The sequence below is a fragment of the Hyaena hyaena genome, unplaced genomic scaffold (assembly GCF_003009895.1).
Source record: "Hyaena hyaena isolate Hyena2069 unplaced genomic scaffold, ASM300989v1 scaffold_1, whole genome shotgun sequence".
Lineage (NCBI taxonomy): Eukaryota > Metazoa > Chordata > Mammalia > Carnivora > Hyaenidae > Hyaena > Hyaena hyaena.
The window spans coordinates 387,273-401,393 of NW_024080633.1; the positions used below are offsets into that span (position 1 = coordinate 387,273).

At 39.5% G+C, this 14,121-nt stretch overlaps 1 protein-coding gene across 3 annotated transcripts in view; it reads left to right on the forward strand.

Moving 5' to 3' along the window:
- The window catches only part of CNTNAP4 (contactin associated protein family member 4), a 252,739-nt gene that overhangs the window by 169,938 nt on the left and 68,680 nt on the right, over positions 1–14,121 (forward strand). For all 3 annotated transcript variants that reach the window (XM_039227582.1, XM_039227589.1, XM_039227596.1), the window contains 2 exons: positions 14–120; positions 3,492–3,611. In XM_039227582.1, the coding sequence (XP_039083513.1) occupies positions 14–120; positions 3,492–3,611 (227 nt within the window). The remainder of the gene's footprint in view (positions 1–13; positions 121–3,491; positions 3,612–14,121) is intronic.

A 14,121-nucleotide genomic window follows, 5' to 3' on the forward strand; every position in this document is an offset into this window, starting at 1 on the left:
CACTTTTTTGCAGGTGTTTGCCCAACTACTGTGAACAAGGCGGTGAATGTTCCCAGTCCTGGAATACTTTTCACTGCAATTGTGCAAACACTGGTTACTCAGGAGCTACTTGCCACAACTGTAAGCCGAGCAAACTTGCTTCTTCTTGCCTCTGTTCCGATTTCCTTGGTCCATTTCCCTTTTTGTGACTGTGCATGTATATGTCCATGTATTGGAATGTAAGACCCTGAATTTTAGCATCCAGTTGATTTCTGGTTTATTTTAAATCCACGCCTCTTTGCACAAAGTTGTCAAAGTAGCTTATAGAAATAGATAACGTAAAACAGGACAGAAAAGAGTAGGAGAGCTGGCAAAGGGGAAATGTGTATCGAAAACAAAAGGCAGCTAAGGATAATATAGTGAATAAACACAGATAATGAATAAATAATAAAAAATACAGAATGGGTAATCCTTAAATTCCCTTACAACCCCATTAATGAGAATAATGAAATAAGGATGGCAGATAATGATGTTAACCATAATAGTTCATTTTATTGAATATTTTCTACGTGCTAGGTACTGATCTAGTATTTTATATGTTCCAGTTCATTGAATTCTGATGTTCCTAATACACTGAATTAGTAGGTTACTGTCATTATCCCTAGTTTACTCATGAAATAACAGAGGGAGATTAATCACCTTGCCCAAGCCTCCTTCAATAACTGAGGTGCACTGAGTATGTGACACTTGCAATTATGCTTCAGAACCTGGAATCACAAAGAACAAATACTCTTGGTATATTGGAAACCATGCAGTTTTTCAGATGAAGTGTTTGCATGTGTCGTAGGCTCATATGTCATTTTGATGTCCACTTTTATCAGTACAAGAGATGGGGAGATCTACACGCCCATTTTCCTCTCCCATTTTTTTCATGTTATCACTGACATTGCTGAGCAACTTCTCTCCTACTACGATGTCCCATAGCCTTGACTTCAGGCAAAGGCATTCTGTGCAGTCATCGAGTCTCTCCATTCCCCGTCTCTTCACTGTGTGCTACTTTGTACTCCTGCCAGAGGAGAAATTTAGCATCCCAGGCTCCCAGCCCTGCAGGTTCTGGAAGAGACCCTGAGGTCCACACTCAAGGCTGGCCAGGGTGTGAGCGGGAGGGTCCCCTAGTCCAACCCTCATCCCTGCACCGCTGCAGCCAGGCTCATTCCTAGGCATCAGCTTATCTTCACATCATGAAGGATGCCTACTGTTGCTAAAGCCACACCTCACTAACCAGAGACCGAGTTACTTGAGCCAGGTCCGGTAGCAGAAGGCCAGTCTAGTTTACTTTTTATATCCTCCATCTTCCTAATTGTAATAACTAACTCCAAACAAAAAGCTAATTGAATGTGTTTTCATTGGCCCTTTATTTGTAATTGTTATCAATGACTGAATCTAAATCTTTATATTCTGAGGGAAAAAAAATTGGTTGATAAAGTATTTTCATTTGTGGCCACAGTTTGATCTAAGCATAGAGTTAACTTGCTAGGTTCTTGAACAGGCAGTCTGAATGGTGCTAAAGGGTTTTGGCCAATAAACATTCTGAGAAATGGAGCCAGGAGGACAAACTTGGTTATAGTGAAGGCTTCACTGTCATTAGCAGAAATAGAGGAAGGGGCAGGAATGGAGTGTTTAAAAGGTTTTATTAGAAAATAATATGTTATAGACATTCATATTATAAAGAGTCAAGCCATACACATAAAGCAAATATACTCCCAATTACCCTCAAACAATCATGTGTCCTTTCTTTTACAAAGTTTACTTATTTATTTTCAGAGAGAGTGTGAGTGGGATAAGGGCAGAGAGAGAAGAAAAGAGAGAGAATCCCAAGCAGGCTCTGCACTGTCAGTGTGGAGCCCAGTGTGGGGCTCAAACCCACGAACCATGAGATTACCACCTGAGCCAAAATCGCGAGTTGGACACTTATTACTGAACCATCCAGAAGCCCCAGTCATGTGTCCTGTCTAGTACCAGCCCTGATTCTCAAGTTATGTATATATCCTGCCAACCACCTTCAAAGAATTTATGAACATATGTATGTACATGTAGAAGTGAATAAAATAACCATTTTTACATGCCTGTTTCACTGCACAAAATATAAATGTGACTAGAAAACAACCCATTCTTAAATTTCTGTCTATGTAATATATAATAGGAACAAATAAAATCATTAGAATGTGGAAGTATGGAGAAGTAAGTTTGTATGATTATCTGAAATTTCAGTAACATTGAGCAAATTAGTTACATTATTTCATATTGCCTAAAAAGTCATTAACATAATTTTCAAAAATTTAGACTAGATCAAGGAAAGACTTTCAGGGCATGACTTATTTCTTATTTCATAAAATAAAAAGCTTTATGAAAATTATCAGTATATTTGACCAAGTACATTTGGCCAAGTACATTTGACCAAGTGTTCAATGAGACATGTATACAGCTATTAGTATCAAACCTTGTCCATGGCAAATGTATAATTGTATAATCAAAAACATCCAATTATGGGGATGCCTGGGTGGCTCAGTCAGGTAAGCATCCAACTCTTGATTTCTGCTCAGGTTATGATGATCTCATGGTTTGTGGGATCAAGGCCCTCATCGGGTTCTGCCCTGATAATGGGGAGCCTGCTTGGGATCCTGTCTACCTCTCTCGGCCCCTCTCCTGCTCATGCTTGCTCTCTCTTCTCTCTCTCTTTCAAAATAAATAAATGAACTTAAAAAGAAACTCATCCAATTATGGATCAAAACATATGGAGACCACTTGAGGGAATATTTAATATAGATATTTCTCCTGCTTCCAATTTTAATTAGCTTAAGTTCTCATTACAGAGCATTAGAGAAAGTTTCTTTTGTAAATTACTTTTAAAATTATTGATGAAGAGCTTTGCCAGTCATCACTTTTTTAAAAAGATTTTATCTATGAATAATTTTTGTGAGAAAGGAGAATTGTTACAACATGATTTAAAACTTTTCTCTTCCATAATTATTGGATAATAGAAGATTATTTAAGGAGATTACACTATTGTGTTTCAGATGTTAAGTTATTACAAGGTGACACTAGAATTAGAAATTCCAAAGTGGATGTCAGAAGATCTATTTGATGGATGTCCAAAATGGATGTTACATTATACTTATAAGTATATTAACATTTAAAACACATACCTTCTCTTTTGTTATTTTACCTAATGTAAAAATTTTTTTTTGTTTTGACTCAGTAATCTCATATTCCTTTAATAACAAAAAGAAATGTCACAAAATTCAACCTCATTCTGCCTTTCTCTATATAGCGTACTTTCATCCATATTAATTTTTTTAAAAAAGAATGAGTTTTGTTTTAAAGTAGGTTTTATCTTTATATACATATATATATACATTTCAGCACTTGGAGTATTTTGTGTCCATGTTAAAATTTGAGAGATTCATTTATACTATACTATTCCATTTATGAAGATCCATTTTTTTTTACAGCTGTCTATGAGAAGTCATGTGAATCCTATAAACACAGAGGAAATACTTCAGGGTTTTACTATATAGATTCAGATGGAAGTGGTCCCCTGGATCCCTTTCTTCTATATTGCAATATGACTGGTGAGTTAATCAACTTTCATTTAATAGTTAAATTTGCATGAAGCTTTAAATACACAAAATTAAAATGAAACCCGTAGAAAGTTGGCCTCATTTGCAGCTTGATTAAAATGTATATTGTTCAGTGAAAGAACTTGACATAATTCTTTAAAAAATAGTTTAATGGTAATGATTCTAAATGTTTTATTTTCGATGAATGTGGTGTCTGTGTAGAACATCTAACAATAAACATATCTTATTAAGTCACCAAACAAAAAGAATAAATAGACTTTACTTCTCTGAGAAGATTGATACGTGTGAAAACTTCGGAAAATATTTACTTTTTAAAAGTAGGGAAACACGACATGTATTCTTGAATTTTTTTTATTACTTATGTACATTTAAATAGGAATTAATAGTCATGGAAAGTGCATTTGATTAAATTCAACATCCACTTTTGAAAAGAGAGAAAATGAAGACTCAGTAAATTACCAACAGAAGGAAATTTCCTCACTTTGTTAAAGAGTAGTCACAAAAATCCCTCCAGCACATTCATACTCCATGGTGAAATATTGAAAGCTTTACCTGTGTTACCAGCATTAACACGGGACGCCTGCTCTTACCCTTCTGTTCATCAGTGTGTTGTATAGAGGTCCTTGCCAGTGCAATAAAGCAAGAGAAAGAAAGGAAGGATCTAAGTGCTGGAGCGGTAGAATGAAGATTCTCTTGATTTATCCATGGCCAGGTTATATATTGAGACTCTTCTCAATAATTTACAATAAACTTTAGGGTGATCACTGGATATCAAGTTAATATAAAAACTGATATCATTTCTGTATGCCAGCAATAAGCAAAATGAAGTTTTAGATTTTATTTTCAATAGCATAAAAAAATCTCAAATACAAGGTAATAAATCTAATGGAAGATATGCATGGTTTCTGCATATATAAGGATAAAATGCTCATGAGATAAATTACCATTCTAAGTAGACGGGGAAATGTAAAAATTTCATTGATTAGAAAATTCAGTGTAGTATAAATCTCAATTCTTCCCATGTAGGTATTGATTCCGTGAAAAGCTTAATTAAAATTCCATTGGAGTGTTTGTTTGTTGATGTAATTGCTTTGGTGAAAACCAGCAAGCAGATTCTAAGATTTATCAGCAGATTTGAAGGGACAAGGAGAATCATATGGAAAGCTGACTTACTCCAAAGGCATTGATATACACTGAAGGGGATGTGGTCTTTCAACCAGTAGTGCTGGGGAGCCAGCAGGATCAGGGGGCGGGGGGGGGGGTGTATATAAATGTCATAAAAAGGAATCTTGATCCCTTCATCATCAAACACAAAAAATGGATGGATTCTGGATAAACTGTGCTGTCTAGTATAATAGCCACTCACAACAAATCCTATTTTGATTCATTTTTTTTTTAATGTTTATTTAGTTTTGAGAGACAGGGAGACAGAGTATGAGCGGGAGAGGGGCAGAGAGAGAGGGCAACACAGAATCCAAAGCAGGCTCCAGGCTCCGCACTGTCAGCACAGGGCCCGACAGGGCTCAAACTCACGAAAAGTGAGATCATGACCTGAACCGAAGTCTGACACTTAACCAACTGAGCCACCAAGGCGCCTTTGGATTCAAATTTAATAAAAACTAATTCATAAAGCTAAATGAATTGACATAAATTTTAAACTTAAATTAATAAAAACAAGATTAAGCTAACTGTCCATTTTTGCAGCCTCCCTGGCCATATTTTCACTGCTTAGCAGCTGCCTCTTCCATCATTGCCAAAAGTTTACACTGAATAGCTCTGTGTCAGGAAGTCACACTTTCGGGAGCAAAACAAACAGAAAAAGGAAATATTATATTGAAGTAGGAGGTGTTTCAGAGGAAGATGCACTACTTGAATATCAGGCAGTGAATATCTGGGGCGAGAGCATTCCAGGCAAACGAAATAGCAAGAGCTAAGTGCTGAGAGCAGTGATCTTACCAGGTGCTTTCAGAAAACAGCAACCAATCTCGTGTGCTTGGAGTAGGGCAAGTTGTCAGAGAGTAGTGGGAGAGCAAGAGAGTCGAGTAAGGCAGGGCAGGAGGGGAAGTCATGAGGTCCTTACACAGTTGTAAAGTCGCTGATTTTTACTTTGAAGGAGATGCGAAGACACTGGGGAATTTTAAGCACTGATGGATGCAGTCTGACTGTCTTTGGTGGGATCCTGATGGCTCCTGTGTTAGGAAATGCCCATCTAGGAGCCAGGGTCCCCCTACACACAGACACCCCAAAGGCATGGCTATATAGAAGATACAGATCTATGCGTATATGTGGATAATGTATGTGTCTCTGTATGTCTGTCATAGGAGTGGAAACCTGCTTGGACACCAGTTCAAGCAGTGCGAGAATCCGTGCCAGATGATGGTGGTGGCTTGTACTGGATAATAGTGTGGAGGGGGGAGGTGGTTTTGACTTTCCCACCAGGTCCCCTTGAGGTGTGAGAAAACAAAAGGGAACAAAAATAACGCCACAGTGTGGCTTGGGCGGCTGGAGGAGCTGAGTTGCCACTATTTGAGAGGTGGTCAGAAAAGGTTTGGGGGAAAGACTAGCGGCTCCATTTGACACATTTTGAGTTTGAGATGCCTGTGACCCATTCAAAGGAGATACTGAGAAGGCAGGTGAATATGGGAGCAAAAGTTCCTTTGGATTAATGTGTAATTCTCAAAACTGGAGGATGGTGCTAAAACCATGGCAACAGACGTTTGGGAAAATTAGAAAATTAGAATGTCTCTTCAAAGATTTTTCATGTCACACAAGCAGGGGTCTTCCATTTGTTCTCACAGCCGTTGAAGACATTGACTGTCTAACCGCTGTAGCAAAGTAACCGTAGACTCGGTAGCTTACAAACAACAGAGATTTATTTCTTACAGTTTTAGAGGCTGAGAAGTCCAAGATCATGGACTCAGTCCGCTGAGGGCCTCTTCTGGGCCACAGACTTCTGGTATTCTCATGTGATGGAAGGGGGTCTCTGGGGTCTCTTTTACAAGAATACTAATCCCCACCCATGTGACCTATTTACCTGATGATTCAGCATATGAATGGGGGGGGGACACAAACATTCAGGCCATAGCACTGTCCCCCACACCAAAGCAACCTAAGACACACGATTCCCACATGTGTGTCCCCTCAGTGAAGTTCCATCTTGCACACAGCACACACCCCCAGGCAGCACTTGGGTCAAGTTATGACAAAGTGGTTGCAGTGATAATAGAATCAGTATTTTATAAATCTTCCCAGTTGACTCTTCTGTGTACCCAGCTTGGAGAATCACTGTTTTGGACCTGTGGTTCTCAAACTTCACAAAACAGACTGTTCTATTATGTGAAGATAAAACATAATACATTTGAAAATAGTTCACAAAGAGGAAAGGAAAACTTTGCAATGAAAGATAGGAATTTAAGTGTCAAATAATTTTTTGATTTTTTCCGTTTGTACAGCTTGGATTGTGAGTGATATTTAACAATCTATCCCTGCATCCTTGTGAGTCCTGTGTTCCCACAAATGCATCCTAGAGTATTCACAGGCACATGCTTAATAAGGTTTCGATTCTATAAATCAGATACCTCTAACTTGCTAAGTATCTATAATCTTTAAAACTTTAAGAAATATAAACACACACTACACACACACACACACAATTCTCATTATCCATGATGATAACATCGTTATGTTCTGCAAAGCTTCAACAGACATTGAATTAGCCAATATTGGACCATTGCTCCTAGGGGAAATGCAGTAAGATTAGGTTTCTGAGAACCTTTAGTCACAACATTCTCATCAACTGATCAATACATGACCTTGTTTGACTTGTGTTTCAGATTAAAGACACCTTACTTAATACATACTGTTAATTCATTAACATTGAACTCACAACCAGCAGCACTGTAACTCATACCTCAGCAAAGTTTATTCTAACAAAATTTTTAATGTTTATTTATTTATGAGAGGGGGTTGGGGAGCGCAGAGGAGTGTCAGAATCCAAAGAAGATTCTGTCCTGACAGCTCAGAGCCTGATGCAGGTCTTGAACTCACAAACCGTGAGATCATGACTTGAGCTGAAGTTGGAAGCTGAACTGACTGAGCCACCCAGGTGCCCCAAGGTGATATGAAACAGTGAAATCATCAAGAAAAAGCATAGAAATGGGGTTACCTAGGTGTCTCAGTTGGCTAAGCGTCTGACTTCGGCTCAGGTCATGAGCTCATGTCCCTGTGTCGGGCTCTGTGCTGACAGCTAGCTCAGAGCCTGGAGCCTGCTTCAGATTCTGTGTCTCCGTCTCTCTCTGACCCTCCCCTGCTCACACTGCTTCTCTATCTCTCAGAAATAAATAAAACATTTAAAAAAATTTTTTTAAAGTAAAGAAAAAGCATAGACATGGAAAAAACATGGCACTGAATAGACCATAAGTAAGATACTTCTTCCCAGTATGAGAGCTAAAACAAGGAGAGTATTGCCCAGTTTAGCTTCATATGGATGCATGTAGATTGGGCAACTCAAGCTTTTTGCTGCTGTGTACATGTCTGTAGATGTACAAGAGGGCCTGGAGTCATGATTCGGGGGTACAAATAAATTTTAATCAGTAGGCGATTTCCAGATAATGAGGATCTGCACATAGTGAGGATTGAATGTATACACATACATACATATATTATCTTTGTATGGATAAAAATTCCAAAATTTTTAGGCCACTTATAACATGCACTTATATTATCCGAATGATAAGAAAATTATCAGCTGCATTTTACTGAACAAATTATTCCATTTCTATTAAATCAACATTTACCTCATCATATTACTTTACCAGTTACATGCCTTATCGTAGTCAGTGAAGTCTCATGCTAGCTCTATAACAACTCTGAGAGACGTGAAGGAAATATGTATATGCATACACACACAGGTTAATTTTGCTTCAGCAAAACGATCAGGAAATGTTGATGCTGAAGAGGGCGTTCACAACATTTAAAGCCGTTTGAAAAACAAGCCGTTCAGAGCAGAGATACAGATAATCCAGTTAGGAGTCAGCTAAGTGTCTTCAGAAGCCCCAGAATATTGAAATACATTCACGCTAAAGTGACAATCCCAGAATGTAACAACCAGTGAAAAATAATGTTACAGCTTGAAATGTTCCCTATTGATCTGGTTTTGCAAATGAGGAAAGCAGGGAGGTTGGGTAAGACAAGCTAAAGAATCATTAGGGAGCAATCAGGGACTAAAACCTTGTCTCCTTTCTCCCAGTCTGAACATTTTTCCCCTAGAAAAGGCTGTGTTCTATCAATGTCTCATTGCTTGTAGCCAATAACATATCCTCTCATTCTATAAATCAAGTATTAACAATTATAAAAACAAGACAAAATGTTGAATCAGTAACTCGCAAATGGGTAACTTAAAAAAATCCAGTTATTAGTTTAGAATGGTTGTCAAACAAATGAGTCCACGTGGATTTAAATACCTTTAAGCGTTACAAGCTAAAAACTACAAAGGAAACTTCATTTGAATGGATAATTTCCCAAACTATGTTAAAGGCTGAAAATTATTTCTAAACAGAGTACTATAAATAAAATTTAAAAATAAGTAGACATGATAATAGGAATCCCAGTGGCTGTCCCTATAGAAATGGACATGGCTCTTCTACACTAAATCCACTTTTTCTTTTCTTTCTTTTTTTTTTTTATTTTTTTTTATTTTTGAGAGAGAGATACAGAGTGTGAGTGGGAGAGGGGCAGAGAGAGAGGGAGACACAGAATCCAAAGTAGGCTCCGGGCTCCAAGCTGTCAGCACAGTCCCCGACGTGGGGCTCGAACCCATGAACCGTGATATCATGACCTCAACCAAAGTCAGATGCACTGAGCCACCCAGGTGCCCTTAAATCCACTGCTTTTTCTACAATGAAATAGCTTTACTCAAAGTGTTGTTTCTCATTATCAAACATTGCATTGTAAGGACAATTGTTTCAGTGAGGAGCAGTTGATGAGCGCTTGAGCTGGAGCTTTTAAACTTTTATGATAATGCTAATTCCATGGCTTAACCTCATTCTTTCTCTCTGCACCACCACCACGACTCCTGAATTTAGGTTCACTGACTCAGTCAATTTCAAGACCAAGGCCTGGACCTCTGCCCTCTAAACAAGCTCTGAGATCGGGGCTCCTGAGACCATCCCCTGGGAAGGGGGGAGAGTCATTAGATTTACAACAACAAAATTATTTTTACTTTAGGGATTTCAACAATGAGGCCTTCTTGTTAGCCCTGAGAGTTAATAACCAGCTACCGTCATTCGGGTGCAGTCTTGTTTCCATCCAGTTTTGCTACAAAACACTAGCCATTCTTCCCTTTCATCTCCGAGGCTTTCCTGAACACAGCACTTCCTACCTGACCTCACAGCTTTTCATCACTTCTGTCACCCTCTGCTGTTAATCCTGAAGGAACACAAGCTCTGCAAGTGTGTTGCTTCAATGGCACATTTTTTCTTTACACTGTTATCTCCCTGAAAAATAGCAGCCAGCCTAAGATAAATCAAGTTCTTAATTACTCAGGTGCTTTACATACAATTTATATGTGAGAAATCTCTTCGGGGAGAAACACCGGTGGACCCAAACTGCCTTTCAATTTTTTAAGTATATTTATTAAATTTCATAGATCTGCTGCCCATTTCAGCCGTCTTTCCTTACTCCTGTCCCTGCGTCTCCTTACCGCAACAACTTAACTCTCTTTGCCTTTGGTAGACGATAATTTTAAAAATATATGTACAATCATGACTCTTAGGCAGATATAAAAATAAAAGCTAAAGAACACATTGTAAAGATTTTAACACATTACTAATGAGGAAACTGGCAAGATGTTACAACTAATTCAAAGGAGAACGCAAAGAACAGACCTCTGGGAACACTGGTAATATTGAAATTGATGTGCAGATGGAGGAAGAAAAGGGGAGTCCATTGAACCTCTGCCACGTGGACTTTGCATGTATATGGACAAACGTTACTTGTTGTAAGGAAAACAATGCTTTGCTTGCTAAGCAAATATGTAAGACTTAATTAACCAATTAGATCTGGAAGCCTGTGTTAAAGGATAATTTCATATGAATATGTCTTGGGAGTTAGAGATAGTGAATTTCTCTTGAGAGATTTAGAAGGCTAATCTCCCCCAGATGCATTTCCTGCACTCTAAAGGTCATAAAAAACCTGTGGACTGGTGCCTGTCCTCAGAGATCTGTTGTATTCCAGAACCGGAATTCCTCTCTCCCTCTATGGAGGGGAGGAGAAGATGTGCCAGTCATCGCCCGTAACCTCCAAGGCCCCTACTTTGGGGGTTTCCCCTCATGGTGTAGACCTGGCATGTGCGGGCGTGCTCTGTATCGGCCCACAGGAAATTGGGCTGTAGGACATAGGTGCCGCTAAGATCTTCTGTGAGCCGATGGCCCCTGATCCAAAGATCCTGTGTCTGTAAGTGCCCCTCTTCATCCATCTGTCTAAATCTAGACCTAAGCAGACAGATAGAGATAAGTGATTGGAATTCACACAGGAGGCAAGATAACTAGTTAACTTACAAGTAGGATAACATCTCATGCGCTCCGCAGTGTCAGACTTCTTCTTTTGCAAACCTATCAGTTTACAATTTACAAAGTTCTAAAACACCTAAGAGGCAAGGAAAGACGGCCACGGTAGAACCTAACGGGTATACTCTAGTCGGGACAGAATATTGTTTCTGATTCGCTCGTGGGTTTACTCCCTCAGTTCTGTAACTAATGTCTGCTGGGGCCCGTTGTGCCAGCCACCGTGCTGTGTGCTGCAGATTCGGTGCTTGGCAAATCAGAAACGATCGCTCTTCTCAGGGAGCCTCCAGGCGGGTGGAAAAGCCCCATAGAATAACTCACAAAATGCTGAGCTACAAACTGTGATAAAGTCTGTGTCCTTAACAGCTGCAATTTCTAAACATCAGGTGGTACAATCATGTCTGAAAGAGCAGTAGAGGGGCTCTGGGTTAACAGCTCTGAGAGTCCCCTGTTTGCAAAGCCCGTGAGATCTGGAGCATGACTGCCAGGCACCCATTTTCTTATTGCTCATGGTGGTGGTTTTGTCTCTGTTTCGCTCTGGAAGTCTAGGTTGTCTCATAAACGCAGAATCTGTTGAACTTCATGCTTTGTAGCACTTTTTATTGAAAAATGAAATCAGCAACACCTAAGTGGCTCAGTCCGTTAAGCATCTGATTCTTGATTTTGGCTCAAGTTGTGATCTCATGGTTCGCGAGTTCAAGCCCCACGTCAGGCTCTGTGCTGACGGTGCAGAGCCTGCTTGGGATCCTCTTTATCCCTCTCCCTGCCCCTCTCCTCCTCTCAAAATAAATAAATAATATTTTAAAAGAATGAAATCACTTAAAGAAACTACCATAACACTGAAATTTTAGTATTTCAAAAGGAAACATTTCTGTGCATGGTCCTTCAAAGGATTGTTGTGCACCATGGCCTTGGATTTCTTCCAACACCTAAAAGCCCTTTGGAATCATGTGTTTACTGTGACCCAGTGGATGCTAAGTGCTAGGGAAGCCCCTCTCTGGGTGAGCCAAAAGGCAAAGAGACAAAGGCTTCAAGCAGACATATTGTCCTGTTCCTTTGGCAGCTACTCAGCCAGAGTCGAACTTCCTCGTGCTGTCCATTGATTCGCCTCAAGGAAAGAAGAATGTTTGCTGAACAATGAAAGCAGAGTCCAGTGGAGGCTAGCTTAGTGGATTTGCTTGGCTAATGATCATAAATTTCTTTTTTTTTCTTAAAGATTATTTTTTTATTTTGAGAGAGAGTGCAAGCGAACACACAAGAGTGAGGGAGGGACAGAGAGAGAAGGAGAGAGAGTCTCCCAAGCAGGCAAAGCAGAGCTCAATCCCACAAACCATGAGATCATGACCTGAGCCAAATCAAGAGTCAGATGCTTAACCGACTGAGCCACCCAGGCGCCCCAATCATCATAAACCTCTAATAGCAAAGGTTGGGTTGGCTAAAAAATAGAGTTTCAGACTTACGATATTGTCTCCTATATTCTGCCACTTTATTTTCTAAATTTGGAAATGGAGGCTGTGATTTTACCTGACTTTCTTAAGGGCACATCTACTCCAGATCTGCAACTCTTAATATCCTGACGATCTCTATACTGTGTCACTGTCTGGCCATCCATAATTCATTTCATTAGCTTATACATCATGTCCTCTTTAAGGAAAGTAATTTACCGATCAAGCTGGATGGTGAGCTGCAATGCAAAGCAGAAATAAAAGTAACGGCTATTGTTTCCAAGCGAGATAATGATACACTCTCCCATGGAAGGCAATAAGGCTGTCAGAGTTGCCTCACGTGTTATTTAGCAGACAGGCCTTTCTATTGAAAATTCTGGTGACCTGGAGAGGGATGGCAGTGAAATTTCTTACCTTGTTTTGATTGCCGATCCATGTGAATGTATTAGCTAAAGAGAGAGGAGGAAATTCTACCTACTGTTTCCTCCAATTTGGAATCGTCCTCTGTAATACAGAAGAGTTATATGACTTAATGGCACATAGATAGCGGAGTTTTGACAACCTCCAATCTCTTTCTTACCTATTAAATCAGAGGACTTTGGATTAATCTGCTCTTGCGCCTGTATCTATCACAGTAAATATAATGTGAAGTCAGTTTCTGGGAAGGTTGAAGGCTAGACACAATATGTCTATCTTCTGTTACAAACATTGTAGGATTTTTATTTCATTTCATAATTTTGGTAATCATTATGATGGTAATGTTTATAGACATCCAAGTGTCAATAGGGATTGCTCTAGCAGGGACTCAAAGATATCTTATTTTTTATTTTAGTTGAGTTGCTGATGCTGTATCAGATGTGTTCAGCTCAAGAAAGTAACATCCTATTGCATTCCATAACTATACACATCACACAATACCAAAATGAGTATTTAAAATTTGATTTAAAAAGAAATAGATGGGCACTCATAATTAAATGTTGTCTGGACACATGAAACGATGCTCAGCATCCCTCCTCATCAGGGAAATACAAATCAAAACCACACTGAGATACCACCTCACGCCAGTCAGAGTGGCTAAAATGAGCAAATCAGAGAACTCTAGATGCTGGCGAGGATGTGGAGAAACGGGCACCCTCCTGCACTGTTGGTGGGAATGTAAACTGGTACAGCCCCTCTGGAAAACAGTGTGGAGGTTCCTCAGGAAACTAACAATAGAACTCCCTTATGACCCAGCAATAGCACTGCTAGGAATTTACCCAAGGGATACAGAAATGCTGAGGCATAGGAGCACATGTACCCCAATGTTCATAGCAGCACTCTCCACAATAGCTAAAACATGGAAAGAGCCTAAGTGTCCATCAACAGATGAATGGATCAAGAAGATGTGGTTTATCTATACCATGGAATACTACATGGCAATGAGAAACAATGAAATCTGGCCATGTGTAGCAACATGGATGGACCTTGAGGGTGTTATGCTGAGCGAAATAAGTC